This window comes from Cynocephalus volans, chromosome 5 (genome assembly GCF_027409185.1).
Source record: "Cynocephalus volans isolate mCynVol1 chromosome 5, mCynVol1.pri, whole genome shotgun sequence".
Classification (NCBI taxonomy): Eukaryota; Metazoa; Chordata; class Mammalia; order Dermoptera; family Cynocephalidae; genus Cynocephalus; species Cynocephalus volans.
In genome coordinates, this window is record NC_084464.1 from 55,141,148 (window position 1) to 55,168,545 (window position 27,398).

Here is a 27,398-nt window from a genome sequence, read left to right on the forward strand (position 1 = left end):
CCTCCCCCTCTCTCAGGGAGGGCCTCCTGGCAGGGCCTGAAGTTCAAACCCAGGTTCAAGTGCTCCCGGATGTGAAACTCCAGATGATACCCAGAGAGCACAGAGAACAAAGGTCCTCAGGAGAGCCCTTCCCCAGTGTGGGAGGCTCTACTAGGGGAGAACACCCACGCCCACTCATACCCTGCCCCTGGCACCTCGTCACAGACGGAGCTCAGTGGATGGGGATTACAATTTGTCAAATGGTCATTTGACAAATATTGATTGAGCGGGGACTATTTATCAAGCAGCTCTGTGCTGGGTACTAGGAGGGACCCAAGAGGTACAACAGGGGAATCGCAGAAGGGAGAGGAGCCCCAAAGTCCGCTTCGCTTCCTCTTTTTGCAGCTAGGGGCAGCAGAAGAGATTGAGTAAGAACTGAGACTTTAGGTTCAAATCCCAGCTCAGCCACTTACTACCTGTATGACCTTGAGCAAGTTACATCATACCTCTGGACCTCACTTTCCTCATCTATAAAATGTCCTCAAGCTATTTTAAGAATTAAATAAATGGAATGTTCTTAGCCCAGTGTTTGACATAATAAGAATGTAATAAACCATGATTAATATTCCTGTAGCTGAGGAAATTAAGACCGGGAAAGGGGAGTGGGGTAGGACTCACTCAAGTTTGGCTTGTGTTGGGGCATGGAACAGGGCTCTGTGATTCCATTCGGTTGTCTAAGCCTCTCTCTGCACCTGACTAAAGGGTTGAGGGCACCCAGACAAGCTCCATACTCCCTGTCCTCACGATCAATTGTGCACTCTGGGGAAGACTGTCCTCTAGAGCAGGGCTCCCACTTGAAGCGTTTGCCGTCTCCCATGGAAAGGCATGACATACAGTCAGACCAGTGGCCTGACCACGCTGGATGTGATCAGTCATGGAGAGTGTCATAGGTTGAACTGTGTTTCCCAAAAAGATACGTTGAAATCCTACTCCACAGTACCTCAGAACATGACCTTTTTGGAAATAGGGTCTTTGCAGATGTAATTCTTTAAGTTAAGGTGAGGTCTTATTGAAATAAATGGGCCCCTAGTCCAAAAGGACTGTTGTCCTCACAAGAAGAGGAGAAGACACAGAGAGGAGAACACCACGTGAAGACATAGCAACAGAGGGAGAATGCCATGTTAATAGGAAAGTGGCTTCTGGAAAAAGAAGACTTTCAGGATAAAAAGGTCAGGTTAGGGTGATTGGAACAAGCCCTTCCTAAAAGCCTTGGGCTGAGAGGGACTAGGACCTGCCCTGACTGGATGATATGGTGAGGACAGCCAGGCTGGTGGAGGCTGCCCAGCGGGACGGAGGTACTAGGCCCCCTTTCCCTGCAAGGTTGGACCTCAGACTGCAGGGTCTTGACTGGCAGCTTGGAAGGGGCTGGGTTACTGGCAGCACCAGTCTGTGGTGGACAAATGGAAAGGAGGAGAAAAGGGAAAGGCAGCAGTTAAAACGTGCCACTGACTTAGGAATCCTGCTGCAACTGGAGAGTTCTAGAGGGGGGATCTCTTCTCCCCCTCCCCCCAGAACCTTCAACTGTCAAGCCCCGAGCTAGCCACCAGCATGCTGTACTCCCCAGGTAGGTGCTATGGGGGCTTGTCCCACTCCTATACCTCCAGCAGTCTAGGACCTCTCCCCCAGGGAAAGGGCTGTGTCCCCATCAGATTGGATGCCCCTTGAGGGAAGTGGAGACTGTGACTTCTCCATCAAACTGAATGCTCCCTACAGGCAGGAGTTGGACCTCTTCCTCAGGCTGTTTGGGAAAGAATAGGCTGTTGATGGTCAGCCTGGGTCATAAGACAGGGCAGGAACCCTTCCTCCTTCTCTCTAGTGAGCGATTGGAGTTGGGGAGAAAAGAGGGCCGGCCACCCACTGTCATGGCTGCCTGAGGAAAAGGGCTTGTGTGGGGGAAGTCCAAGCGGCCATTAGAGGTAAACTTCAGGGAACAGAGAAAGACTCTCCCAAACCTAGAAAAGCAGGCCCCCAGTCCAGAAAGATCATATCCTAAGAGGGTGGCAGGAGCAGGCTTACCTAGGGCAAGCTTGGGGACTGGACTTCAGGTCCTGGGGGTAGGGTGGGCTGAGAAGGAAGGGGAGGGGCCTGGGCAGGGCAAAAATGACTCCTGTGGGGTGGCATGGTCAGAGGGTAGCCAACCTTGGCCAGCAGAAGGGCTCAGCCCTGCATCTCACCCTCAGCTCGGGGTGGGGGTAGCTAGTTTCACCTATAAGGGGCACCTTGGGGCTATTGACGCCTAGACCCAGCCTCCCAGCTTCTTGGGCCCACACCAACTACCTGATTCCTGGAAGTTTAGGCCTAGCAGGAGACCCCAAACCCAGTCCTTGCTCTTTGGAAGTTCTCTGAGAAGTCTAGACAACATCTTAGTTTCCAGCTCTGAAATTAAGCTGTCCATAAATCTACAGGTCTCCAGTCTGATGGAGGAGCTGCAGCCTCCACCTTCAGGGATGACTCCCAGTCTGATGGAGAGAATAGGATATGCACCCAGTACAGAAAGTTTCTTATCCATTCATGTCCTGTTTTAATATGTTGCTCTGGTGTCTGCCTGTGTGTCCCACAGTCAGCCTTGTCTGTCCATCTGTCTGTCTCAGCTTGCCTGCCCCTAACCCATGGGACAGGGCTTGGGTCTGTCATCCTCTCTAGAGCTGTTTTCCATGATAACCGTGGTGGTGTGTGTGGGTGTGTAAGTCCTCCCTCCAGTCAAGATGAGTCATGAGCTCAGACCCCGGAGACTGAGTGTGCAGGTGTTAAGCAGGGTTTGGGGTCAGGACAGTGAGAAATGACTCCTCGGGTGATGACCAGGGGACAACGGAGGGCTCCAGGGAGATGAGGGTGGTAAGACTGAACCTTCATCACCTTAGTCTGCCCTCTGATGTTCTCCGGCTTTTTTGGACATCGGCATCATCTGTGGTCCTTATGGGGCCCTGGGAAAGCCCAGCTCATGAAGTCCTGGGGGAAGCCAGGGTAGAGGCCTCCCTGAGGTGACCCATGGTGGAAGAGCATGGAGTGGTTCACCTGACCATGTTGGTGGCCTTGGACAATTCCCTTAACCCAGGTTTCTCAACCACAGAACTCTTGACATTTTGGGATGGAAAATTCTTTGTTGTAGGGGCTTTCCTGTGCTTGTAGAATGTTTGACAGCATCCCTGGCCTCTACCCACTAATGCCAACAGCATCCTCCCCTCCCCACCTTATGACAACCAAAAATGTCTCTAGACATTGCCAAGTGTTCCCTGGGGAGCATATAATCATCGCCGATTGAGGATCACTGAGCTAACCTCTCTGGACAGGCCCTGAGTTCCACCCAGGTCAGACGGGAATAGCCCCTCCTGACCTGCTGGCTTTGCAGGCTGGGATCAGAGGGTGAAGCGGAAGTTTTTAGTTCTCATCCCTCTCAGGGATGCTCCTTACCCTTCCTCTCTGAACCCTTTCATCCGAAGGAAGCTCTGCTGTCTATCCCTCACCAGCCCCTCTCTGCAATGTCTTTGGATGAGGAAATAAACCATGTATCCTCTCCCCACTCCCCACACCACAGACACACACCCTTGTGAGAGAGCATCCTCTACCATTTCCAAGAGAGCCCCAGAGGGTCTCGATTGAAGAGAAAGGCCTTGAGGAAAAGGGAGAGGGGGGAAGGGAGACACTCCCAGATTCTGGCTCCACCCACCCTCTTTCCTGCTCCCCAACCCTGAGTCTTTCAAAACCAGGAATTCACGGTGGTGTGGAATGAGCCTAGAGCAGGGGAAAAAGGGCAGTCATTCCCTCCAGAACCTCCCTGATTATCCCATCCACCCTGGTGGCATCTCCCTGGCATCTTCTCCCTGTCTCTGTGTCTCCTTCTCCCTCTCTGAACTCCACGTGGGGATGTGTTCACCTGGAGTCCTCAGTACCCAGCCCAGAATAAATGCTCCCTCAAGGGTGCCTGGGAGGAGCCAGGGTTTGCTCTCAAGAGCTCAAATCTAGCGGCAGAGGCCAACAAGCACACAGATGACCCCAAAATGTTGAGGAATATCATTATTCCCAGGAAGCCTTATGGTGGATGGGTGCACACGTGACACATAGCAGGAAGCTACGTGATCCTGAAGGAGCTCAATAAATAGTAGGCGACCAGCCAGGTCAGTGGGGAGAAGGTGACTCACATTTTCTGAGCACCTACTGAACATCAGTCTTTTTCACATATATTGCATTATTTAACCCTGAAATGCACTTTGAAGTAGAATATAGCAGCCTCTTTATACAGGTGAGGAAACCAAGGCTCAGGGAGGTAAAGCAATGTGCCAGAGGTCACACAGCCAACACTCTGGCTCTGGTGCAGCCCAGGGCACTAGCTCTGCTAAAGGGGATAAGCGGCCTCCCCACCCCTTTATCTATCCCCAGTCCCCCTCCCAGCTGCCCACAGAGGGGAATTGCCTTAACAAAGACCACATAGAAGTTGTAGTAAAATGGATGAAGGGATGGATCAAGGTCTGCTGACCTCACTCACCCTCTCTCCAACACAGCCTCTGCCCCTCTACCGTGGCCCCCTCCACCATGGCCCATTTCCGTGATGGTTCCCCCTACAGTGGCCACCCCCCAGCAAAGCAGCCAGTGTGATGGATAAGACCAGCCTGCCTAGGTGTGAACCCTGACTCTGTTGCCACGGGATGTGTGACTCTGAGGAACTTCAACCTCTCTGTGCCTCAGTTTCTCCATCTGTAGCTGAGAAATGATAATAATAAACCTAACCATTAGAGTTATTGTGAGGAGTTCATGCATGTAAAGTGTTTAGAACAGTACCAGGCATGCAGTGAGTCCTCAACACAGCTATTTTTATTTTTATAAACACTTTGTAAGTGCTAGGTAGTCTTATAACTGAGGAGGATTCCTAATCTTCTCATCACAAGCTACAGGGTCAATGGAAGAAGCAAAGGACAGGATCCTGAGGCTTAGATCTGATTCTTAAGGCCAATAAACTTTTCTTAGGGGGATCAAGAGCCTCCAGACCCCAGGGACCCCAGAGGGATTCCAGAAAGGCCTTTATGCTGTCCGTGATCAGAACCTTTGCTCATTCCCTACACCAGCTCTCTGGCTTCCCCGGGCTGAGCTGAGCTCTTTTTGGTCCTCAGTCCAGGCATGAGCGTATGGTCAATGGTGGGCTGGATTCTGTGGTTTCCCCCATCTACCAGGTACCTGCTCTGGGATGCGCCCTGCTGGAATGGGGAATCCAGGGATGAGCTACACCCTGTGGGAGGAACTAAGAGCACAAACCACCTCCCTTCCAGAGCTGCTGGGGAACAGCATTCAAAACATTTATTGAGCACCTACTATATGCTCAATATAGCAGCAGTCAATATACAGCAACACACAAAACAGACAAAAATCTTAGCTTTCATTCATGAGAGAGGCAAACAATAAACAAAATGTAGAGTATGTCAGGACTATAGCAGGACAGGAGGTAGGGGTGGGGCAGGGGAGATAAAACATAGATGAAAAATTACTACAATGACAAGCAAGACATTCATTCACTCATTCATTGAAAGTGTTTTGAGTCCTGCTGGGGGAGCCACATGCTGTGTGAGACAGAGGAAACCCAATGGTGCACGTTGTGGTCCCTCGTCACCCTTAAGAGCTCACAGCCACGGGGAAGACAGAGGAGTCAGCTCAGAGTGAGCAGGCAATGATGGGTGTCACAACCAGAGAAAGTGTTGGGCTCTAGGGCAGACCCAAATTCTTCTTGGGTGCGTCAGGGGAGGCTTCTAAGAAGAGGGGGCAAAGCAGTGACTAGGAGACAGAGCAAGACTTCTAGTAGACACAGCATATCCATGGGATCAGGAATGATTCCAGAGGGCCGGACTGTGGCTCACTTGGGAGAGTGTGGTGCTGATAAAATCAAGTCAAGGGTTAAGATCCCTTTACTGGTCATCTTTTTTTTTTTTTTTTTTTTGTCGTGTTTTCGTGACCGGCACTCAGCCAGTGAGTGCACCGGTCAGTCCTATATAGGATCCAAACCCACGGCGGGAGCGTCGCCGCGCTGCCAGCGCAGCACTCTACCAAGTGCGCCACGGGCTCGGCCCCACTGGTCATCTTTTAAAAAAATAAAAAATAAAAAATAAAGTACTGGGTGGGTGGAGGCAGTATCTATAATCAGGTTTGCATTTTAAAAATCTCAGTCAGCATCATGGAAAACAGGTGGGGAGGAAGGAGGTTAGGAGTAAGGGGTCAGTTAGTATATTATTCTTCTGGCCTAGCTTTTTAAATGACTTTTGTTATTTAAAGTTAACTTCTTAAATAAGTTTTGTACCAGAAACCATTGCAAATGCCTTAGAATATCACCCCATTCCACAGATGGAGAAGCCGAGGCAGGGGGGTTAAGTGAAGTGTGTGGGAGGCTTCACTGCTAGTGGATGCTCACTGCACTGCGATGTGGGCCAGCAGCATCTTGGGCAGTGGGGAGGATAGGAGAGGTGACAGGGGTGTGAGTAGTGAATGAGCAGGGTGGGGTCTGGGAAGATCCCCAGGCCAGGGAAGGGTGAGGAAGAAAATGGGTCTGTCTTCCTACATGTGGAATTTGAAACGCTGGGGAGAGAGGGGAGGGAGGAGACTGTTGTGTTGGAGGGACTGTCTCTTCTGGGGTGTGGTGCTCAGGATGGCTGGTGGGACAGACAGGGTTCCCTCACACTGGAACACTCAGGAGAGGTCAAGGGGATGGGTTTGTGCTGGGAATGGTGGGCCCAGGCCTGGAGGAGGCTTTGGGGGCTGGCTTTATCCTGCCAGCAAAGCAATGTCCTGGAAGGTGCCAGAAAAAGTAAGGGGTTCAAGACCTCACTCAAGCAGGTTGGTGCAGCATGTGGCAGGCAGCACAGGTGAGCAGTTGGAGGAGAGAGCCTTCATGAGCCAAGAGCCCTTTGGAGTGCTAGGGGGTGTCTAGAGACCCTGGCCTAGGACAGTGATGGTGGCAATGGGAAATTAGGGTCATATGAGGGGACTTCCCTGTGAAGGATTTGGTGACTTGTTCTGACGTGGGATGCAGGTGTGTTGGGAACTTGGGGGACCAGGAGAGCGGGGGGGTCATTACTGGACCTAGGGAGGTCCCAAGGAGGCACTAATGTGGATGAGGAGAATGGGCTTGCTTGTCAGGGGTAGCGGGAAGAGTAAGGGGGTACCAAGAGATAAGTTCAGCAACAAATCGCCTGTGCATGACCTTAGCTCACAGCGACAAGCCAGGACAAGCACTTCCCCCAGGAGGCAGTGCGGGGCGAAGGTCACAAGCTTAGAGCTGCATCTGCAGTCAGAACTCATCCCCCGACCAGTCCTTACTCTGTGACCTTGGGCAAGCCACTTAGCCTCTGGACCTCTCCTCCCTTTTCTGGTAATTGGGGTATTGCAGGCACCGAACAGGCCGTTGGCACTGTCAGCTCTGCGGCGGTAACTAGTCTCCCTGTTCTGTGAACTCCAGGGAGGAAGAACTGAGAGCCCTGCGCCCGCTCCTCCGTGAGCTCAGTCAGGGTCTCACTGCACGCAACCCCAGAGCCCCCCGGCCTCGCTGTAGCTGCCCCGCTTCTGTCTTTCCTCGCTCTGATTCCTTCACACCCCAGTCCCAACTGCGCTCTGTTTAACTTAGACCACATCCTTCCTCCCCCTTCCCCGCAGTCTCTTCCTTATTCCAGTGCAGGAACTTCCAGAGTCAGCTGAGACTGTGGGAGGCTGAGGGAGGACAGGTCCTGGTACACGAGTAGGACTGGAGATTCAGTTGACAGTGGCTGTGTGGTCTCATCGCCTCCTCTCCTGCACTCCTTTCCCCTCGGGGCCCTTCTCTTCCCTGGGACAGAGGGGAGGCAGTCATGTGTGCATGAGTGAGTGGGGGCAACACTCACAAAGGGATGTAAGCAGGTCACCGTCCCTCCTGGGGTGGAGCTGTGGGCATGGGCAGGGTGTCCTGGCTCCCCAGCTGTCCGGCGGGCTCCAATCTATTAGCCAGCCTGACTTTTACTCTGAGACTCACCTGCCCCCACCCCTACTAGGCCCTTCCCCGACCTGGACCCTCCCCCATCCACACCCCACCTTACTCCAGGAGCCCCCTCCCCACTACTCACCCACCCTTTACACTCCATTCCATTCTCTCCAAAAGTCAGTGTCATTTGAATCGTCTGGAGGCCATTTTTTTAAAATCAGCTTTGTTGTAATATAATTCACATACCGCCCAATTCACCCATTTAAAGTGTACAATTCGACAGCTTTTAGTATATTCACAGAGTTATGCATCCATCACCACAAACAATTTCAGATCATTATTACCTCCCAAAAGAAACCCCACGCCCTTTTGCCATCAACTTCCAGTCCCCCATCTCCTGAAGCCCTAGGCAACCACTAATGTACTTTCTGTCTCTATACAGACTTGCCTATTCTAGACATTCTACACAGAGGGAGTCACACAGCATGGGGTTCTTTGTGACTGACTTCTTTCACTAAGCATGTTCTTAAGATTCATCCATGTCTTAGCATGTACCACTACATTATTTCTTTTTATTATTGAATATTATTCCATGGTGTGGATAGTCCATGTTTTATTTGTTCAGTCATCAGCAGCTGGACATTTGAGTTTTTTCCCCTCTTTTTGGCTATTATGAATAATGCTGCTATGAATCTTCGTGTACAAGTTTTGATGTGAACATACATTTTCATTTCCATTGCGTATCTACCTAGAAGTGGAATTGCTGGGTTATCTGGTAATTCTATGTTTAACTGTTTGAGGAACTGCCAGACTGTTTCCCAAAGCAGCCTTACCATTTTCATTCCCACCTGCAGTGTACGAGGGTTCCAATTTCTCCACATTCTCGTCAACACTTGTTATTATCTGCCTTTTTTATTATAGCCATCCGAGTGGGTATGAAGGGCTATATCTTCACTATGGTCTTGATTTGTATTTCCCTGATGATTAATGACATTGAGCATTTTTTCATGTGATTATTGGTCATGTGTGTATCTTCTTTGGAGATATATCTATTCCATTTTTTAATTGGGTTATTTGCCTTTTTATTATCAAGCAGAACCCATTCTAATGGATAATGGAATGGTGGCTCACATAAAAAGCAGCCGGCTCAAGGCCATGGGTGTGGGCCAGCACCACAGCGCCAGCAACTACCATAACCAGAGCTTTAAGGAGCTGCAAGCAGCCTGTCTGAGAAAGGGGGAGCTGTTTGAGGACCCCTTATTCCCTGCTGGACCCAGTTCACTAGGCTTCAAGGAACTGGGCCCCAACTCCAGAAATGTGCAGAACATCTCCTGGCTGCGGCCCAAGGTGGACTCTGGGAGAGGAGGCATGGGCTCGTTGGGGAGGGCTAGTAGTGACCCCGCCAGTCACTTTTATAATCTCCTATCTCCCACTGCCCTATCCTGACCCTGGCACTAGGCTCCACCTCTGTCAGAATTGGGAGAGTTCGGAACTCACTTAAGCCAACCCCCCAGATAACCCTTGGGAGGTCACCCACCAACCTTTGCTATCACAACCTACAGCTATGCCAAGCTGGTCCTGCAACCTCCCCCCATCCCCCTCCCCCTCCCCAGAACTTCAAGGTGAACATAATTCCCCAGTAAAGGTGGGAGGGATGTGGGGAGGTGGTGTCCTGAAACCTTTACTTCTTCACTAAAGGAGATCACAAGCAACCCTCAGTTCATCGTGGATGGGGTCTCTCCAACAGACATCTGCCAGGGAGTACTTGGTAAGTGGGGAGCAGGAAGCTGGTCTCCATTGCGGAGAGAGGTGAATCGGGGAGGATATTTGAGGGGGAGTGCCAGCATATATTTTGAGGCTGGAAAACTGAGACACCCTAGGTTCGAACAATCTGCTTCTGTTTCCCTGTCCCTCTCCTCCTGAGGAGATGACAGTGAGAGTGTCATCGTGCATGGTCTTCCTGCCCCTACCCAGGTCTGGCTGCCACCCCCCATCTGCTGTAGTCTAGGTCTGGGGGTAAGCTGGGATGATAGATTAGTTATCTATTGTTACATGATAAATTAGCCAAGACTTAGTGACTTTAAAAAAACAGCAAACATTGCTTATCCCATAGCTTCTGTGGGTCAGGAATTTGGAAGCAGCATAGCTGGGTGGGTCTGGTGCAGGATCTCTCATGAGGATGCAGTCAAAATGTCAGCTGGGGCTGCGGCCATCTGAAGGCCTGACTGGGCTGATGGGTCCTTCCAAGGTGGCACACTCACGAGGCAGGGGGCCTCAGTTCCTTGACAAATAGGCTTCTCTACAGGACTGCTTGAGTGTCCACATGACATGGTACCTGGCTCCCCCAAAGGGAGTGATCAAAGAGAGAGGACCAGGAGGCGATACGCCTTTTATGTCCTAGTCTCAGGAGTCACACACAGTAACTTCCACCATGTTCTCTCTGTTAGAAGCAAGCACTGGATATGTCCCACACTTACAGGGAGGGGAATTAGGCTCCACCTTTTGAGGACAGGATGGTCAAAGAATCTGTGGACATATTTTGAAACCACTGCACGTGCTGGAACTTCTTCTATCTGGAATATCAAATAGGGAGCAATAGGGTGTACTCAGCCCACCCTCCCACAGGCTCCTATAGACAGCTTGGGATAGATCTTCCTCCCTAAGCCTGCTCCTACTGCACGGTTTCCTTCAAACCCCTCATTGCCTCTTTCGGGATAAGGCCAGGGTGGATTTCTCCATTGCAACCTCATGAGAGACCCTGCACCAGACGCACCCAGCTATGCTGCTTCCAGATTTTTAAAGTTGCTAAGATTCAGAATTCAGTCCCACTTGGGCCCAAGAAAAGGGTAGAAGCCACAGAGACCTTGGGCTCCTTGGCTGCCACTGTGGCACACTGGGCCAGTGGGGGAGAAAACTGGCTTCTCCCCAGCTGCCCTTATGGTGATGGGGATTGGGGCATCCTTAACCTTCCTTTCCCACCTCTGCCTCCCTCTGGGCAGCCAGGAGGCCATCGGTAATCACAGAAGCTTGCCCAGTGCCCTCAACCTCAGCCTGGCCCAGCATGCTCCCCTCCCTGGCCCCAGGAGGCAGATTGCAAATGGATGACTCTGGCTGCTCTTCTCCAGCAGGCTTCCCTTTAAATCAAACTGCAGGCCAGCGACACTGCGCCTGTGCCCCATCAACGCCTGGCTCCAGGGAGCCTGCTGGGATACAGACTGAGCCTGGGTCTCCAGTATAACCTGGGTGGCATAAGGGAGAAATGTCTTGGGACCTGCATTCATCACTACGCCAGTGTACTCACGGGGTGGGGGAAGGTGACTGGATTTGTTCAAGGGATGGGAGAGTATTGGCTCTCTCCCAAAGAAAGCAGGTCCCAAAGTGGGCAGCAAGACTCTGAGACCAAAAATACCTCCTCCCCAAGCTCCAAATAACAAAAGCATTTGGCTCTAATTTGCAAATCTCTCACCTAAAAAGAAAGACACAGAAACCCACCTCCCCAAAGCCTGTCCCTCTGCCTCAGTTTCTCCCTCCTTGCCTCCTTCCTGAACACTCTGTAGCAGAAGGGCTGAGGGAGGGTGCATCTCTGCTGGGGGGTGGGAGTAGGGCACAGGGCCAGGTTCCTGCTCCTCCAGGGCTTGGATTCTGGGACCGACTCACTCCTATGGGGGTGCTCAAGGGGGCAGACCACACCTGTCTTTCTAGGAGACTGCTGGCTGCTGGCTGCCATTGGCTCACTCACCACGTGCCCCAAACTTCTGTACCGTGTGGTGCCCAAGGAGCAGGGCTTCAAGAGAAACTATGCTGGCATCTTCCATTTTGAGGTGAAGGGCAATGTGAGAGCCAGAGTTGCTTTGTGGTGTGAGTGTGTGTGTACATGTGTGTGTGCATGTGAGAGAGAGAATTCTCATGTGCTTTGAAGTGTGCCTTTTTTCTTTTGGAAAAATAATATTTATTGGGTAGGGTTTTGCCTAATGATAGAGAAATCTCTGCTCACGAAAGAAGCCATACAAGCTAATTTTTTTAAGCCCAAAAAGAAAACAGCGGTTTTCAGTTTGTGGCTCTCTTTCTCTCTTCTCCTTGTCTATGTGTGTGTGTGTATGTATATATACATGTATATATACGTGTATGTGACATTGGTAGTCTCTGTCAAATAATTTTTGTAATCTGCCCCTTTAATTTAGCAACTTGTGGACAAATTCCCCACACCCTAAAATATTTCTGAGAAGAGCCAGCCTGTGGCTCACTCGGGAGAGTGTGGTGCTGACAACACCAAGTCAAGGGTTAAGATACGTTTACCAGTCATCTTTTTAAAAATAAATAAATAAATAAAATATTTCTGAGAATCATAGCATTTTTTTTTTTTTTTAAAGATGACCGGTAAGGGGATCTTAACCCTTGACTTGGTGTCAGCACCACGCTCAGCCAATGAGCGAACCGGCCATCCGTATATGGGATCCGAACCCGGGGCCTTGGTGTTATCAGCACCGCACTCTACCGAGTGAGCCACGGGCCGGCCCAATCATAGCATTTTTAAGACCTCAGAGATCCTAAACTCCAGCTGTCCTTTTTTCAGGCGAGGGCCTATGGTCAAAGGTGGAAGGGGTCACCCTAGAGGCCGTGGCAGGACCTGGAGAGGAGGCTGGGATCGGGGTTCAGGCTTTTCATTCCCTTCCCTCCCTATTCATACAGTCATTCTGGGAGTGGGACCTCAGACACTGGAATGTCACTGGGCTTGACCACCAGGAGGTACTCGGATGACAGGGCTCTCACACAAGAGGTGTGGGTATGTGTATGCATGTGTGTGAGGTAGTGTGCAGGTGTATGCATGTGTGTGTACGCGTGTGTGAATTCGTGTGCGTGTGTGTGTGCACACGTGTGAAGTAGTGTGCACATGTGCATGTGTCCTTGTGAGAGCGTAGTGGGTGGTGGGGAGAACTGAGATGGACAGACACCCCTGCCCCTCTGAGGCCTACCTTCCTGCCTACAGATTTGGCAGTTTGGGCAGTGGGTGGACGTAGTGGTGGATGACAGGCTGCCCACAAAGAATGACAAGCTGGTGTTCGTACACTCATCCGAGCGCAGTGAGTTCTGGAGTGCCCTGCTGGAGAAGGCGTATGCCAAGTGAGTGCCAGGACCTGAGGAAGGGGCAACTGGAGTCAGGGGAAGAGGCAAGGGGATGGCAGGGGATCCTCCCTTCCCTCACCATGCCCTCTCAGGTCCAAGCTCATGCCTCCATACCAGAGCCCAAACAGCACCCTTTCTGTGCCCACAGGCTGAACGGGTCCTATGAAGCACTGTCAGGAGGCAGCACCATGGAGGGCTTTGAGGACTTCACGGGAGGCGTGGCCCAGAGCTTCCAACTCCAGAGGCCCCCTCACAACCTGATGAGGCTCCTCAGGAAGGCTGTGGAGCGATCCTCCCTCATGGGCTGCTCCATCGAAGTAAGCCCAGCTTGGCCCTGCCTCAGGGCCTTTGCACCTGCTGTTACTTGCACCTAGAAGGCTCCTTTCCCAAATATCTGCATGGCTGCCTGTTCTAATTCACATTTCACTTCGACTGCCCCTTCCTCAGACTAGCCTTCCTTGTCTCCCAATCTAAAGTAGCTGCCCCAACCCTGTTTACTTTCTACTTTGTTTTGGTCTTCTCCCCAACATGACCCTAAATTATCTTGCTTATCTATGTATTCATTCATAGCCCATCTTCTCCAGACAATACTCACATTCTGTGAGGCTGGTGACCCTATTTGTCTCATTCACCACTGAACCCTGGGACTTAGGAAGGGGCCTAGCATACAACAGGCACCCAGCACATATTTGTTCAAATAAAATAAGTAAACCCAGAGTGCTACCATATGACCCAGCAATAGCATTCTTGGGCATTTATTCCAGAGAAATGAAGACTTATGTCCATGCAGAAGCCTGTACACAAATGTTTATAGCAACTTTATTCATAATAGCCAAAAACGGAAAACAATCTAGATGTCCTTCAACAGGTGAATGGTCAAACAAACCATAGTGATTACATACCAAGGAAGAATAGTGCTCAGCAATAAAAAGAATGAATGGCTGATGCACGCGATGACTAGGACAGATCTCAAGGAATTATGCTGAAAGAAAGAAGCTAACTCCAAAAGTTACACATCGCATGATTCCATCTATATGGCATTCTTGAAATCACAAAATAATAGAAATGAAGAACAGATTAGTGGTTGTCAGAGGTTAGGACTGGGAGTAGTGAGAAGAGGTGGGTGTGGTGATAGAAGGGCGACATGAGGGATGCTCATGGTGATGGAAATGTTCTGTATCTTGACTGTGGTGGTGGTTACATGAAACCACACATGTGATGAATTTGCATAGAACACACACAAATGTGTATTAGTAAAACTGGGGAAATCTGTGCAAGGTTGACTGATTGCATCAATATCAACATCCTGGTTTTGATATTGTACTATAGTTTTGCAAGATGTTACTACTGGGGGAAACTGAGTATAGGGTACATGGGATGTCTCTGTATTATTTCTTACAACTGCATGTGAATCTACAATTCTTTCAAAATACAAAGTTTAATTTTTTCAAAAAAAATGAACCCAGAGAGTTTTCACCTTTCTTTAGCTGCCCCAGTCCCTCTGACCAGATCCTAACTGCCTTCCCTCCCTCTCTGCTCTGTAGGTCACCAGTGATAGTGAGTTGGAATCACTGACCCAGAAGATGCTGGTGAGAGGACATGCTTACTCAGTGACTGGCTTTCAGGATGTGAGTCCCGAGAACTGTGCTCTACCCAAGGGTCATGAGAAGGAAGAGAACTCCCTCCTGACCCCATGCCCCTGACCTTTAACCCCCTCCCGCCAGGTCCTCTACAGAGGCAAGATGCAAACACTGATTCGGGTCCGGAATCCTTGGGGCCGGATTGAGTGGAATGGAGCCTGGAGTGACAAGTAGGGTGTCTCTGATGGGTCTCAGGGGGCGAACAGAGGGCACAGCAGGCCTCACGAGGAGCAATGCAGTGCCACTGAAGGACAGCATAGTGTCCCATCTGGGAGGATAGCCTGTGCACTAGGGCAAGCCCCTGTCTCTAGATTCTCCGTCTAACTCAGGACCCCAGTAGGCAGGCATTCAGGGGTGAGGGAGTCCCTTGGGGAGGAAGGAGGTGCCGCCTGACCCCTGCCCCTCTTCTTCTACTGCCTGTCTCTGCTCCAGTGCCAGGGAGTGGGAAGAGGTGGCCTCAGACATCCAGATACAGCTGCTGCACAGGAAGGAGGATGGGGAGTTCTGGTCAGTGTGGCTTGGGGTGGACTTCCTACTCCCCCCAAGCCCCTGCCACCCTCCCTGCTGTGCCTTGGGTGAGGAGGTTCTGGGGGAGGGGGCCTGTGGGTGCAGGTGTGCTGCTGATTGGCTCTACCCCCCAAACCCTACTGCAGGATGTCCTACGAAGATTTCCTGGACAACTTCACACTCCTGGAGATCTGCAACCTCTCACCTGACGCACTCTCTGGGGACTACAAGAGCTACTGGCATACCACCTTCTATGAGGGAGGCTGGCGTAGGGGCAGCACCGCGGGGGGCTGCAGGAATAACCCTGGTGGGTGAGGGGATTTAGGGGAGTGAGGGGTGGGTTAGAGACTAACCTCAAAACCAGGGCTGGGGCACAAGGTCACAGGGGCCAGGGGCCATGAGGTCAGGGGTCAGCCAGATCCCACCACTCCCTGTGCAGGAGGCAGGCCTGAGGCTGGGGAAGGGCGTGGCCAGGGAAGTGTCCCCAGCATAACCACCCTGACCGGCTTCCTCCACAGACACATTCTGGACCAACCCCCAATTTAAGATCTGTCTCCCGGAGGAGGACGACCCAGATGATAACACGGAGGACGACTCAGTCATGTGCACCTGCCTGGTGGCCCTGATGCAGAAGAACTGGAGGCACGCACGGCTGCAGGGAGTCCAGCTGCAGACCATCGGCTTTGTCATCTACTCGGTGGGCGCCCGGCTGTTCCCTCACCTGGCCTCACCCCTTGAAGACCCTTCCTCCCCAGGGCCACTGCCCACCCGGGAGTGGGACATGCTCCAACAGGCTCCACAACCCCGACTCTTGAGTGGTGTTTTGTGTTTTCTGAGGCAGAGTCAGCAGTTTGCACAGATTTTTTCATCTACAACACTTAGCTAGCACTTGCTTTGTGCCAAATATTGTTTCAAAGTCCTGACAAATATTAAAGCCTTTGAGGAAGAGGAAGGAGATTGAGGGCCAGAGAGGTGAGGCCATTTGCCCAGCTCACCCATCCAAGGGTCAGAGGCAGAGCCCGTGTCCTTACTCTCAGACTCTCCAGACTTCTCTAGAGCTCCCCCAAGTGTCCCCCCAGCCACCCCATCAACAGCACTTACTCTAGGGGCCAAGAGAAATCTCTGATAAGCATTTCCCAAGATAAACCATGCTTTTCAATGTTCTAGAAATGGCCATTTTTTCATTCACTTATACTTTTGGAAGGGTGCTTTAAAAAGTTCACGGAAAGATTCGTATTATCTTTTAATTCTATTTTTCTATGAACTTTTTGAAGTACTCCCAAATATTTAACAAGTATTTACAGAGCACCTACTGTATGCCAGCCCCTTGTCCAGTCTCCAGGAGTTCAGTAGTGAGAAAAAACAGACACAAACCTTGCTCTCCTCCTAGGCCATGAGTCTACCAGGTCAACAGATGCCTCAAAATAAGGTTAAATAAGTCAGAAAAGGCTCTACCCCATCCCGAGCTCCACAGGGCACATGCGCTGAGCTTTTGTGCAGTAGAGGGACCTCTTTAACTTGGTTTAACTCACCTTTTTACAAACTTATTTGTCCTCAATCCTCATTTTCAATAATCACCTATTAAATTCCTACAGGACATAAGTGTTCCATGGAATAGCATTCCAGAAAATGCTCTCCTAGATTTTCATCCCAGCTCTTTCACTTTTTAGCAGAGCGAGGTTGGGCAAATCACCTCCCCTCTTTGGGATTCTGTTTCCTCTCCTTAACCTGGAGTGATAAAAATCTACCCCAGCAAAACTTCCTGTAAATTGTACTTTGCTATCCAAAGCTGAGGGATTCTTAATGCCAGGCAGGACCTTTTGGCTGTCAGACCTCATGCCTCCTCCCCCACCAGTGCCCCAGTGCCCTTAACACACCCCCAACACACACACACACACACACACACACACTCTACGTACACCCCTCCCGCTTCTGCAGGCCTGAAACCCTTCACCACCCTAGAGATGTGACCGTCCTCTCTCTTCCCTTCCCAGGTCCCAAAAGAGGTACAGAAGATGAAGACATGGGGCTTGATCCTGGGCAGGCACCCATCCCACTCTTGGCTGCGTGTAGACTGGCAAGGAGTGGAATTTAGCAAAAGTCTCTGGGAGGCAGTGGGTTAGGATTCCAACCCCCTCAGGCCCTGGTGGGGGTGGGGAAAGAAGAGGCCATATTGGGGTTACCTGCCACTTGGGCTGTGTTCAGGCCAAGCAAGCTGGTGGTGATACCTGCCCCCAATGCGGCCGAGCCAGGCTGTTCAACTTGGTAGACCCTCTCTCCCTGCCCTCCCATGCCAGTCCTGTACCCACCTCCAGGGCACATATAGTTTCAGAACATCCAGGACACTCACTTGAAGAAGGACTTTTTCACGAAGTATCAGGATCATGGCTTTTCAGAGATTTTCACCAACACACGGGAGGTGAGCAGCCAACTCCGGCTGCCTCCAGGGGAATATATCATTATTCCCTCCACCTTTGAGCCACACAAAGATGCTGACTTCCTACTTCGTGTCTTCACAGAGAAGCACAGCGAGTCCTGGTAAGGGGCCACACCTCACTGCTCCAAGGACCCCTGCCCAAGACCTGTAGGATGTCAATCTCAGGGAGCTGTCATCTAGTCCTCCCCCACTTCATCCCTATTTTACAATCAAGGAAACTGAGGTATGAGGAGGTGAAGTCCCAGTTAGTAGCACAACCTTAACCAGAAACAGAACTAGAGCCCAGACTCCACGGAGCTGTTCCATATTGCTTCAGATGCATGACATGACCTCCCCAGAGTACCCCACGGAAATCCCCGTCTTTCTGACCCCTGGTAACCTCAAGCTTTCAATCACGTTTGCGCAGGGAACTGGATGAAGTCAACTATGCTGAGCAACTCCAAGAGGTGAGAGTGGCTATGGGTTAGGGGGTTGGGAGGAAGCATCCAGGGGGTGTGAAGGAATTTTTTTGGACTGGGTCTCTTTCCCACTCCCTTCCCCACAGGAGTATGCCTCTGAGAATGACATAGACCAGGACTTCATACATTTGTTTGAGATAGTGGCAGGAGAGGTGAGAGGGCCATGGGCTGAGGGCTGAAGGGAAGTGGATGTGGGGCTGATGGGGCAGGAGCAGGGGTTTACAGTCCCCCTTCCTAGGGCAAGGAGATAGGCATATATCAGCTACAAAGGTTGCTCAACAGGATGGCCTTCAAACGTGAGTCTCCCACCCCACCACTCACAACCCTTCCGCCATATTTTGCAACCCATCTTGACCACTCCCTGTGTCCCCTACAATACCCCACTCACTCCATCTCTTATTCCTTTATATTCTCTTATATCCCTTCCCTTTCTCACAGTCAAATACCTCAAGACCAAGGGCTTTGGCTTGGATGCATGCCGCTGTATGGTCAACATCATGGATGTATCTTCTTGTCTATGGGCAGTCCTGTCCAGTGCTCTCCCTCCCCTGTTCCCCACCCCTCAAGCTGGCCCAGAGGTGGCTCACCTCTCTGGCCAGCCATGTCCTCCTTCCTGATGGAGATTAGGCTCCAGGGTAGTGAAAGATGGGTGTTCTTCTGGTTGTTACCATAGAGGCGCCCTAGGTCTTGTGTACCCCCTCAGTGAGCCCCTGCTTCCCTGCCCCCCAGAATCTCCTCTTCACTCCCTTCTCTGCTATCCTTGACCACCTCCCAGAAAGATGGCTCTGGCAAGCTGGGGCTTCTAGAGTTCCAGATCCTGTGGAAAAAAATCAAGAAATGGACGGTAAAGGGCACTGAGGGGGCAGTCTATGGGGGTGAGAAAAAGAGGTCCTCAAAAGAGATGGGGACTAGTAAGGATGAATCTAAAACTGGAGCTACTGACTAGACACACACATGCACACACACACAAGCACACACGGAAAGGGTCTATTGACGTATTAGCCAGTCAAAATATTTAATAACCAGGATAGCCCAGGTACCAACCAGTCATAAAGGATGCATGCAGCAGAGAGCACTGAGCAGGGTACCAGAGGTCCCCTCCTAAGCTTGGAATTAACCCTTCAATCACTAGGTGGTAGGAATATCGGAAGTTCAGGGGGAGGGGAAGTGGGTGGACCCCTGTGGGGTATTGGCCAGTTGTTGTGAGCCAACTGTACTGAAGTATTTCATTGTTTCAACCACTGTGCCACGCACACGGCCCTACCACATCTGTCTGTCTCTTCAGAAAATCTTTCGAGAGTGTGATGAAGACCAGTCAGGCACCTTGAACTCCTACGAGATGCGCTTGGCAATTGAGAAAGCAGGTGGCCAGGGGTCAGGAGAGGGTTTTGGGGCAGGATTGTGGGAGGCAGTGGCCTTAGGCCTGGACTCCTCTCTCTTCCAGGCATCAAACTGAACAACAAGGTGATGCAGGTGCTGGTGGCCAGGTATGCAGGTGATGACATGATCGTGGACTTTGACAGCTTCATCAGCTGTTTCCTGAGGCTGAAGGCCATGTTCAGTGAGTTAGGGAACTGCCCACTCCCCAGTCTAGGCCGGGACCACTGGCCTTCTCCCACATTCCCACCCTGAGGAGGACGGCTCCACAGCCACTTCCCCTCACAGGTCACAGACGAACCGGCTTCAAATCCCAGCTCCACCATCTGCTGGCACTGGGACTGGAGCAAGTCACTGGAGCTGTCTGTGCCTCCATCCCCTCCTCTATAAAATGGGGATAACAATAGCATCTCGTAGGCTTGAGGTGCAGTTTAAACGAGTCTATGGAAAGCACTCAGAACTGGGTCCGGCTGGAGCAAGGCTATATGAGTTATTGTTAATTCCCGCTGGGCTGGGGGTTTATCTGGGGAGCAGCAGCAGGGAACTTCTAAAGCTCTTTCTGACATCCTACCTATTTGGGTGTGAGTGTTTCCACTATTGGCTCAGCTCTCAACCCGTCTCCCTGCCTTCTCCCTAAAACAGCATACTTTCTAACCATGGACCCCAAGAACACCGGCCATATCCGTTTGAACATGGAACAGGTGCGTGGGGAGGGTGGGAAGGGATCTCGCTCCCCCGGGGCCCCCCCTCCCGCCGCCCTCCCGCCCTCCCGCCCCCCTGCCCGCCCCCACCTCTTGCCGTCTGGGTTCTGCTCGTCTCTCTCCGCAGTGGCTGAAGATAACCATGTGGGGATAGAGGCGCTGCAGAAGCCTGCCTCCCTGCCACCCCAGCGCGGGGTCTGGTCGAGGAGGGAGAGATGCACCTTGTAGCCGTCAGCTCCCCGGTCTCTGTTGATGGGATGGGCTCCAGGTGGGGCGCCTGAGCCCCAGATGCCACGTCTACTCCAGCAGTGGGACCTTCCAGCCCACCCTCCCAGCCCGAAGGGTTGCTCTCTTTCCCCAGCCAGGCTTCTGGTGGCTGGATTTACCCTACAGTATCTCTCTCGCTCGCTCGCTCGCTCGCTCGTATATTTTACTAAGGAGTGAAGCTTCCCCAGTGTCCCCCAGGATAGGGGAGGGGCTTGTAGCCCACTTCATGCTCTCCACGCTTTCTGTCCTGCTTAGAATCTGCCTACTGACCACCCCTGCTGGCACAACCTCTTCTCTCCTTCACCCATCGACATTGTCATAATAAACAGCACTTGCGCCTGGCTTCCGAGTCTCTGTGTTTCCATGCCAGGAAAAGACTGGCGGAGTGGAAGTCACTTCCCCAGCACCAAAGAGGGAACCTGATAGCTCTCAGCGAGGGTGATACCTCGCCATCTCCAGGGGGCATTTAGAAATGTGTGATTGTCACAATAAGTAGGAGACACTGTTGGCCTTTATGGATAGTGCTAGGATGCTCAGTGCAAAACAGTCCCTCCCCCTACGAAGAACTATACTAGGATGTGCCGCATGGGGGAGCAGTGTCTGGGGGAGCTGAGCCAGCAGCCAGCAAAGCCTGCTGCCGGAGCTGGCAAAGTTAGGGACCTCCAGGGCCCTGAGCCTCCTCTCTGATCTCCCTCAAACTGGGGTACTCAAAGGTGGTACTGCAGGGGTCTCAAAGGCCCCAAATCTAATACCTGCAGCAGCCAGCAGGCCATGTAAATGAGCGGACCCTTCTGGGTATGATACTGGGAGAGGTGAGGACTGTGGCTGCAGATGAGTTCATTCCTGCCTTAAAGGTGTTTAGATTCAAATCGTTATTGTTGTAGTTAGAAATTTGTTGCCTGTCAAACTATTTGCCCTCACAGAAGGGATCAAGGAATAGGTCCTTTGTCCACCAGTTCTTGCCCTTGGAGTCTCAGCCCCAGACACCCCCCACCCCCACCCCAGCCCCAGCCTCCTGCAGGAGTGAGAAGACTGAGGCCACCCACCACAGCCTCACAGCCACTCTCCTGTCCTTCCAGACCTCTCTGTGGCTTCCCTCTTTGGTCTCTGTCAAGGACAATAGGGCCAGAGCTTTTCAGCATCTTAGTAGAGACAACCCCCAACTTCCCTGAGATCAGAGACCTGTCATCCCCAAATGAATCTAAATCCTTCTTGTCTCTGTGTACACTTCCAGCTGCCTGGGGTAACTAGATTCCAGTTTCCTCCTACAGTGGCAGCCAGTGCCTTCCTTCTATTTGTACTAAACCGACCCCTCATAGGCTTACTAGCATGGCTGGCGTTCTGATCTTCTTTGATCTGGTGACTGATTCTCTGCCCAAACCCTTCACCCTGACACCTTTGTGACTTCAAAGACTAAACCTAGTCATCCTGGATATAAAGCTGTGACCTCCCTCTGTTATCACTGCCCCCTCCCCCACACCCTACCCTCCAGAATCGTTTCCTGTCCTGCCACCTCTCCCTGCTTCCTTTCCCTCTGGGCATTGTCTGAGAGAATAGGTCACACTCTCTTAAGGATCCTCCTTAAAGACGGACCTACCCACCCACCCCCTTATCTTCCCTCTTGTAGACAGCTCAGAGAGCTGGCAGCTGCAGAACTTCTCTCTCTGTGGAGCTGCGGTCTCTGGGGAGAGGTCAGGGAGCGGTCAGTGAGGTCCTAAAACTAGCAGTTCCCTTGAGCTTTGGGGAAGTCCCCAGCAGCCCCAGTTGGCTCCGGGAACCCCAGGAAGATGCTGACCCCGCCCCTCACTCCTTGCCCTTGTGTGAGATGCTGCCACCTTCAAGCCAGGATGGAAGGGAAGCAGAATATTCCCGAATCAGGACCATCACTGCTGTCTCATAACAAAACTGAAGTGACTCATAAACACACTTAGCATAGTGACTCCAGGCGCAGATTCACTAGCCGGGTGTCCTTGTACAAGTTATTTAACTTCTCTAATAGAGTCTCCTTCTTTTCTCATCTGTCAATTATGGGTAACAATACCTATCTCAGAGGGGTGGTGTATGAAAAACTAAGATAATAAAAGTGAAGCCCTTGGGACACTTTTTTTTTTTTTTACTTCAGTACTATCTATAGTAGTAAATAAATGGAAAAAAACCACATGTTCAATTGTAAACACATTAGCTATTACACATAATGAAATACCAAGCCATTGAACTAAATAACACAAATGGCATGAGGCTTATGATGTTAAATAAGCAAGATACATATAAAACTTAGAGTAGTCCTTGACATTAATGACTGTCTACCGGCATTAAATATTTTTAGCAATGGCTATATACAATGTTATCTAAAATATGGAAAATGAGGCACATTATTCTTCTAGCTCCTTCCGACTCCATCCTACTTCAACTTCACTTGCCCCCTTACCCAGCCTAAATGCCCTGGGAGGCTATTGCCACTCTGTCCTTGCTGTCTCCCAGGAATCTGTAAACCAGGCAGGCAGCCCCACATTCTCTGCTCTTGGCTTCTAGTCCTTGGCATGGGTAACTTCTGCTTATAGCACTGGGCAGCCAAGATTTTCTGGGGAAGGGCACTAAACTACGCTGCCTGCTGTCTCCACAACTCATGATGGTTGGCCTCCACTGAGGCCACATGGCAATCTGGATTTCATCTCTCAGTGACCAACTGCCATTCCCCATAACTGCTGCCCCTGTTTCCCCCAGTCCTCTGTCTACAGCCTTCAATTTTACTGCAAACACTGAGGCCACATCAGAGGAACAGCCTCAACCCCACTTCTTCCCTCCTGCAGAATATCTCCATAGTTTCTTCCTCTGGTTTCTGAGAAAGTGGGGTCTCAGATGTGCTGAGAAACCATGGAATACCATGCAACTGATAGAAGCTATAGACTAGACACCACACAGCAACAGAGCCTGAAAACAGAGCTGTAGAGTGAAAAAAAGGAAAGCAGAATGGGCTCATTAGCTGTTAGTAAACATTTTAAAAATTGTAGTAAAATGCATACATCATAAAATTTACTATCTTAACCACTTTTAAGTGTATGGTGCAATGGCACCAAGTATATTCACATTGTTATGCACCCATCACCACCACTATTTTGAACAATGCTGCTATGAAATCTGTGTACAAGTTTTTGTGTGAACATATGTTTTCAGTTGTCTTGGTAGATTCTTAATACATCTTCCTAGAGTTTCTCTATGCAAATACAAATATGTAAATATATATTCTTATTTCTCTACCCTCTTTGCACAAAAGGTAGCATGTTATACAGGCAAGTCTGCACTCTCCCTTTTTCACTTAAAGTATTTAAAGTATTTGTATCTCAAGGAGATTACAGATTAGCTGGGGGAGAGGCTAGAATGATCCATGTGACAATATATTAGATTCAGAGATACCAACATGAGCTCATGTTTAGCTTAATATAGATACAAATGATTATGTAAAAAATATTATAGATCTGTTTACAGGCACAGGTTAATACACACACATATATTTCTTTGTCAGCTGAGAAGGCCTAAAAGTGACAGTACTGTTATAGCAACAAGTATACCTATTGCCTAGTACTTGGTTTCTAGTACTATTCTCCAATAAATAGGGAAAACTGGGTGTGGGGCATGTAGAAACTCTCTGTACTATCTTTACAACTTTTCTGTAAATCTGCAATTATTCTAAGATAAATTGTTTATTTTTAAAAGCAATAAAAATATATAACTTGGAAATATTTTTGTATTAGTACATAGAGAGCTTCCTTATTATTTCCTATAACCTCATAGTATTTCGCCACATTGAAATCTCGTCATTTATTTAGTAGTTCTTTACTGACAGTTGTTTCTAATCTTTTGCTATTATAAACAATGCTACAATGAATAACACTATACAAATGTCATTTAACCCAGTGCAAATATTTCTAAAAGTGGGATTATTGTGCTAAAGAGTATTTACATCAGGAGTTCTGATAAATATTAAGTTGTCCTCCAAAAGAGTAGTACCAACTTGTACTCCCATCAGCAAGAGAAGAGACTGCCTATTTCCCCACAGCCTCATAAACAAAGTGTGGTGTCAAATTTTTGCATATTTATAATTTGATAGAAGAAAAATGGTATCTCAGTGTAGTTGTAATTTGCATTTCTCTCATTGCAAGTGAGACTGAGCAAAGATTTATACAAGAAGACTTCAAAAAGTTCCTGAAAAAGTGGAATTAAGGGGCTGGCCAGTTAGCTCACTTGATTAGGGGGGGGATTACTCCAAGCAGAAAGGTCAAGGTTTTGGATTCTTGCACTGACCAGCCACCAAAAAAAAGGGGGGGGAGGTTAAGAGATAAAAACAAAAATATAAACTTTATTTCTCAATATAAGTTCCATCAAGTTCAAGACACTTTTGTAAGTGTTTACACCATCCTTTTAGTCCATCCCTAAAGAAATGAGGGGCCTGGGAATTTAAACATGTCAATGAAGTCTTCTTTATATTATTAACTGAAGAAAAATGGGTGCCCTTTAAAGATTGTTTAAGATTAGGAAACAAAAAAAAAGTCAGGAGCCGGCCTGTGGCTCACTCGGGAGAGTGCGGTGCTGATAACACCAAGTCAAGGGTTAAGATCCCCTTACCGGTCATCTTTAAAAAAAAAAAAAGTCAGAAGGAACCATATCAGGACTGTAAGGTGGTTGCCTAATATCCCACCAAAACTCCCCAAATTGCCCATGTTTGATGAGAGGAATGAGCAGGAGCATTGTCAGGTAGAGAAGGACTCTCTGGTCAAGCTTTCCCAGGCATTTTTCTGCTAAAGCTTTGCCTAACTTTGCACTCTCCTGATAAGCAGGTGTTATTGTCCTTTGGCCCTCCAGAAAATCAACGGGCAAAATGCTTTCAGCATCTCAAAAACTTGCCAGGACCTTTGTTAATGACCAGTCCAGTCTTGCTTTGACTGGACCACTTCCACCTCTTGGTGTAACTATGGCTTTGATCACCCTTTGTCTTCTGGATCTTACAGGTAAAGCCCTGTTTTATCTCACATTACAATTCTTTGAAGAAATACTTCAAGATCTTGATGCCACTTGTTTACAATTTCCTTCCAAAGCTCTGATTTTGTCTAGAGCTGATCTGGGCACGACAGTTTTGGTACCTATCAAGCAGAAAGTTGCTCAATTTTAATTTTTTAGTCAGAGATTTGGAGTTCTGGTCAAGATGGCAGAATAGACGGTCCACAGCATTACTCTCTCCCACAAATCAACCAATTTACAGCTATAAAAATATAACATCAGCCAAGCTGGGGCCGCTGGGGCTCAGGGGAAGAGGAACAGAGACCTATGGAGTTCATGAAGGCAGGAGAAGCCATGGTGAGAGAAAGAAAAAACTGTTCAGGGTGTTTTGGGCCACGGCCACTTTAAGGCTGGAACTGCTGAGCACATGGAGGAGGAGCCGGCAGAAGCTGCAGCTGTGCCCTTCAGATGGAGTTACTTGGAGGCGGCAGGGAAGAAGAGGGCCTTGGTGGCCCCCAGGACAGCAAGACCACTAATAAGGTTTCCACGGACCCACCCAAGAGCGAGGAGCCAAAACAACTGAAAAAAGGGAGCCATTCAGAGGCCAGTGAGTCATTGCAAGGGACTGGTGTAGGGCCCACCCCATGGGAAGTGTTTTGAACACAGGTGGTTGGGGAGATGGGCCCACTGGGAGAACACTGGGGCACAGCAAGGACAGCCGATCTGCCCCCCAGTTAGCACAGGACCACTCAGAAGAGACTGGTCAGGAATGCAGAATTGCATGGGGTGCAGTTTGATGAAAAAAAGTCAGGCCCAGGTCAGAGTTTCTACACAACCCAGGTGCACCAGGTCTCTGGAGAGCCAGAAGTACCTATAAGATCAACCATTAAACGCTGAGCTGCACAAAAAGCCTTCCCTATGGAAACAGCAGCAAAGCAGCAATTTAGCTCAACCACACAGCTCAAGTACTGGTTCCCACATTCCCCTATTTAAGAAGTAAGCAAAGGACAAAAAATTAGTTCTGGCCTAGGTATACAACCAGCCTCGGGGCCCTCCAGGGGACAGGAGGCATGGAACTGGGTACCGGACCCGCACCTACAACCACTCACACCACCAGTGCCTCAGGGCCTGCCCAGGAACCTAAGGCTTGCAGCCAGGGACCGGACCCCCCTCCCACAACCAGGCACACCATGCCAGCACCTTGGGCCCACCTGGGGACCCGAGGCATGGAGAAGGGGACCAGACCACCCTCCCACAATCAGGCACACCATGCCAGTGCCTCTGGGCCTGCCTGAGGACCCGAGGTATGGAGAAGGGGACCAGACTGCCCTCCCACAAGCAGGCACACTGCAAGCACCAAGGAGCATGCCAAAAACATCACCTCCATGTGGGTGGCCCACCACAGCCTCCACAATAACCATGGCTGCCATGGGGGTAACCACTTTAATTCCACTTCCCGGGGTAACCACTTCTTGTTCTTTGTCAATGCTTTTGTTTTATTTTATTTTACTTTATTTTATATTTTATTTTATTTTTATTTATTTTTTGTTTTATTTTGTAGCTTAAACAACAGAAATTTATTTTCTCACAGATCTGGATGTTAGAAGGCCAAGATCAAGGTGTTGTCAGGGTTGGTTTCTTCTGGGGCTTCTCTCCTCAATTTGTAGATGGCCATCTTCTCCCTGTGTCTTCACATGGTCTTTTTTTCTGTGTCTATGTCCTAATCTACTCTTCTGGTAAGGACACAAGTCATATTCAATTAGGGTACAGCCCAATGACCTCATTTAACTTTTTTCTTTAATTTTTTAATTTTAACATTTACTTGTACATATTTGTGGGGTAAAGTGTGTTGTTTTGATACATGCATATATGGCACAATTATTCACCTCGGGTAGACAGCACAGTTTTGTACACGTTAGTCAA

At 49.9% G+C, this 27,398-nt stretch overlaps 1 protein-coding gene across 1 annotated transcript; it reads left to right on the forward strand.

Moving 5' to 3' along the window:
* Positions 1 to 9,088: 9,088 nt before the first annotated feature.
* On the forward strand, positions 9,089 to 20,367 carry CAPN11 (calpain 11). Its single transcript, XM_063097441.1, has 21 exons — positions 9,089 to 9,316; positions 9,668 to 9,737; positions 11,672 to 11,790; positions 12,957 to 13,090; positions 13,242 to 13,410; positions 14,638 to 14,721; positions 14,818 to 14,903; positions 15,166 to 15,240; positions 15,387 to 15,547; positions 15,759 to 15,937; positions 17,235 to 17,246; positions 17,567 to 17,778; positions 18,084 to 18,123; positions 18,222 to 18,287; positions 18,374 to 18,431; positions 18,574 to 18,638; positions 18,911 to 18,979; positions 19,421 to 19,499; positions 19,580 to 19,696; positions 20,155 to 20,213; positions 20,341 to 20,367. Exons 1-21 carry the CDS (start codon positions 9,089 to 9,091, stop codon positions 20,365 to 20,367), a joined length of 2,109 nt encoding a protein of 702 aa, XP_062953511.1.
* The last annotated feature ends 7,031 nt before the right edge of the window (positions 20,368 to 27,398 follow it).

Excerpts from the sequence above, each read along its gene's own strand:
- CAPN11 (XM_063097441.1), top strand. The coding sequence starts at position 9,089 with ATGGTGGCTCACATAAAAAGCAGCCGGCTCAAGGCCATGGGTGTGGGC. Across the intron at positions 13,091-13,241 it reads CTGGAGAAGGCGTATGCCAA|GCTGAACGGGTCCTATGAAG; the intron begins GTGAGTGCCAGG and ends CTGTGCCCACAG. Across the intron at positions 18,639-18,910 it reads GTATGGTCAACATCATGGAT|AAAGATGGCTCTGGCAAGCT; the intron begins GTATCTTCTTGT and ends ACCACCTCCCAG.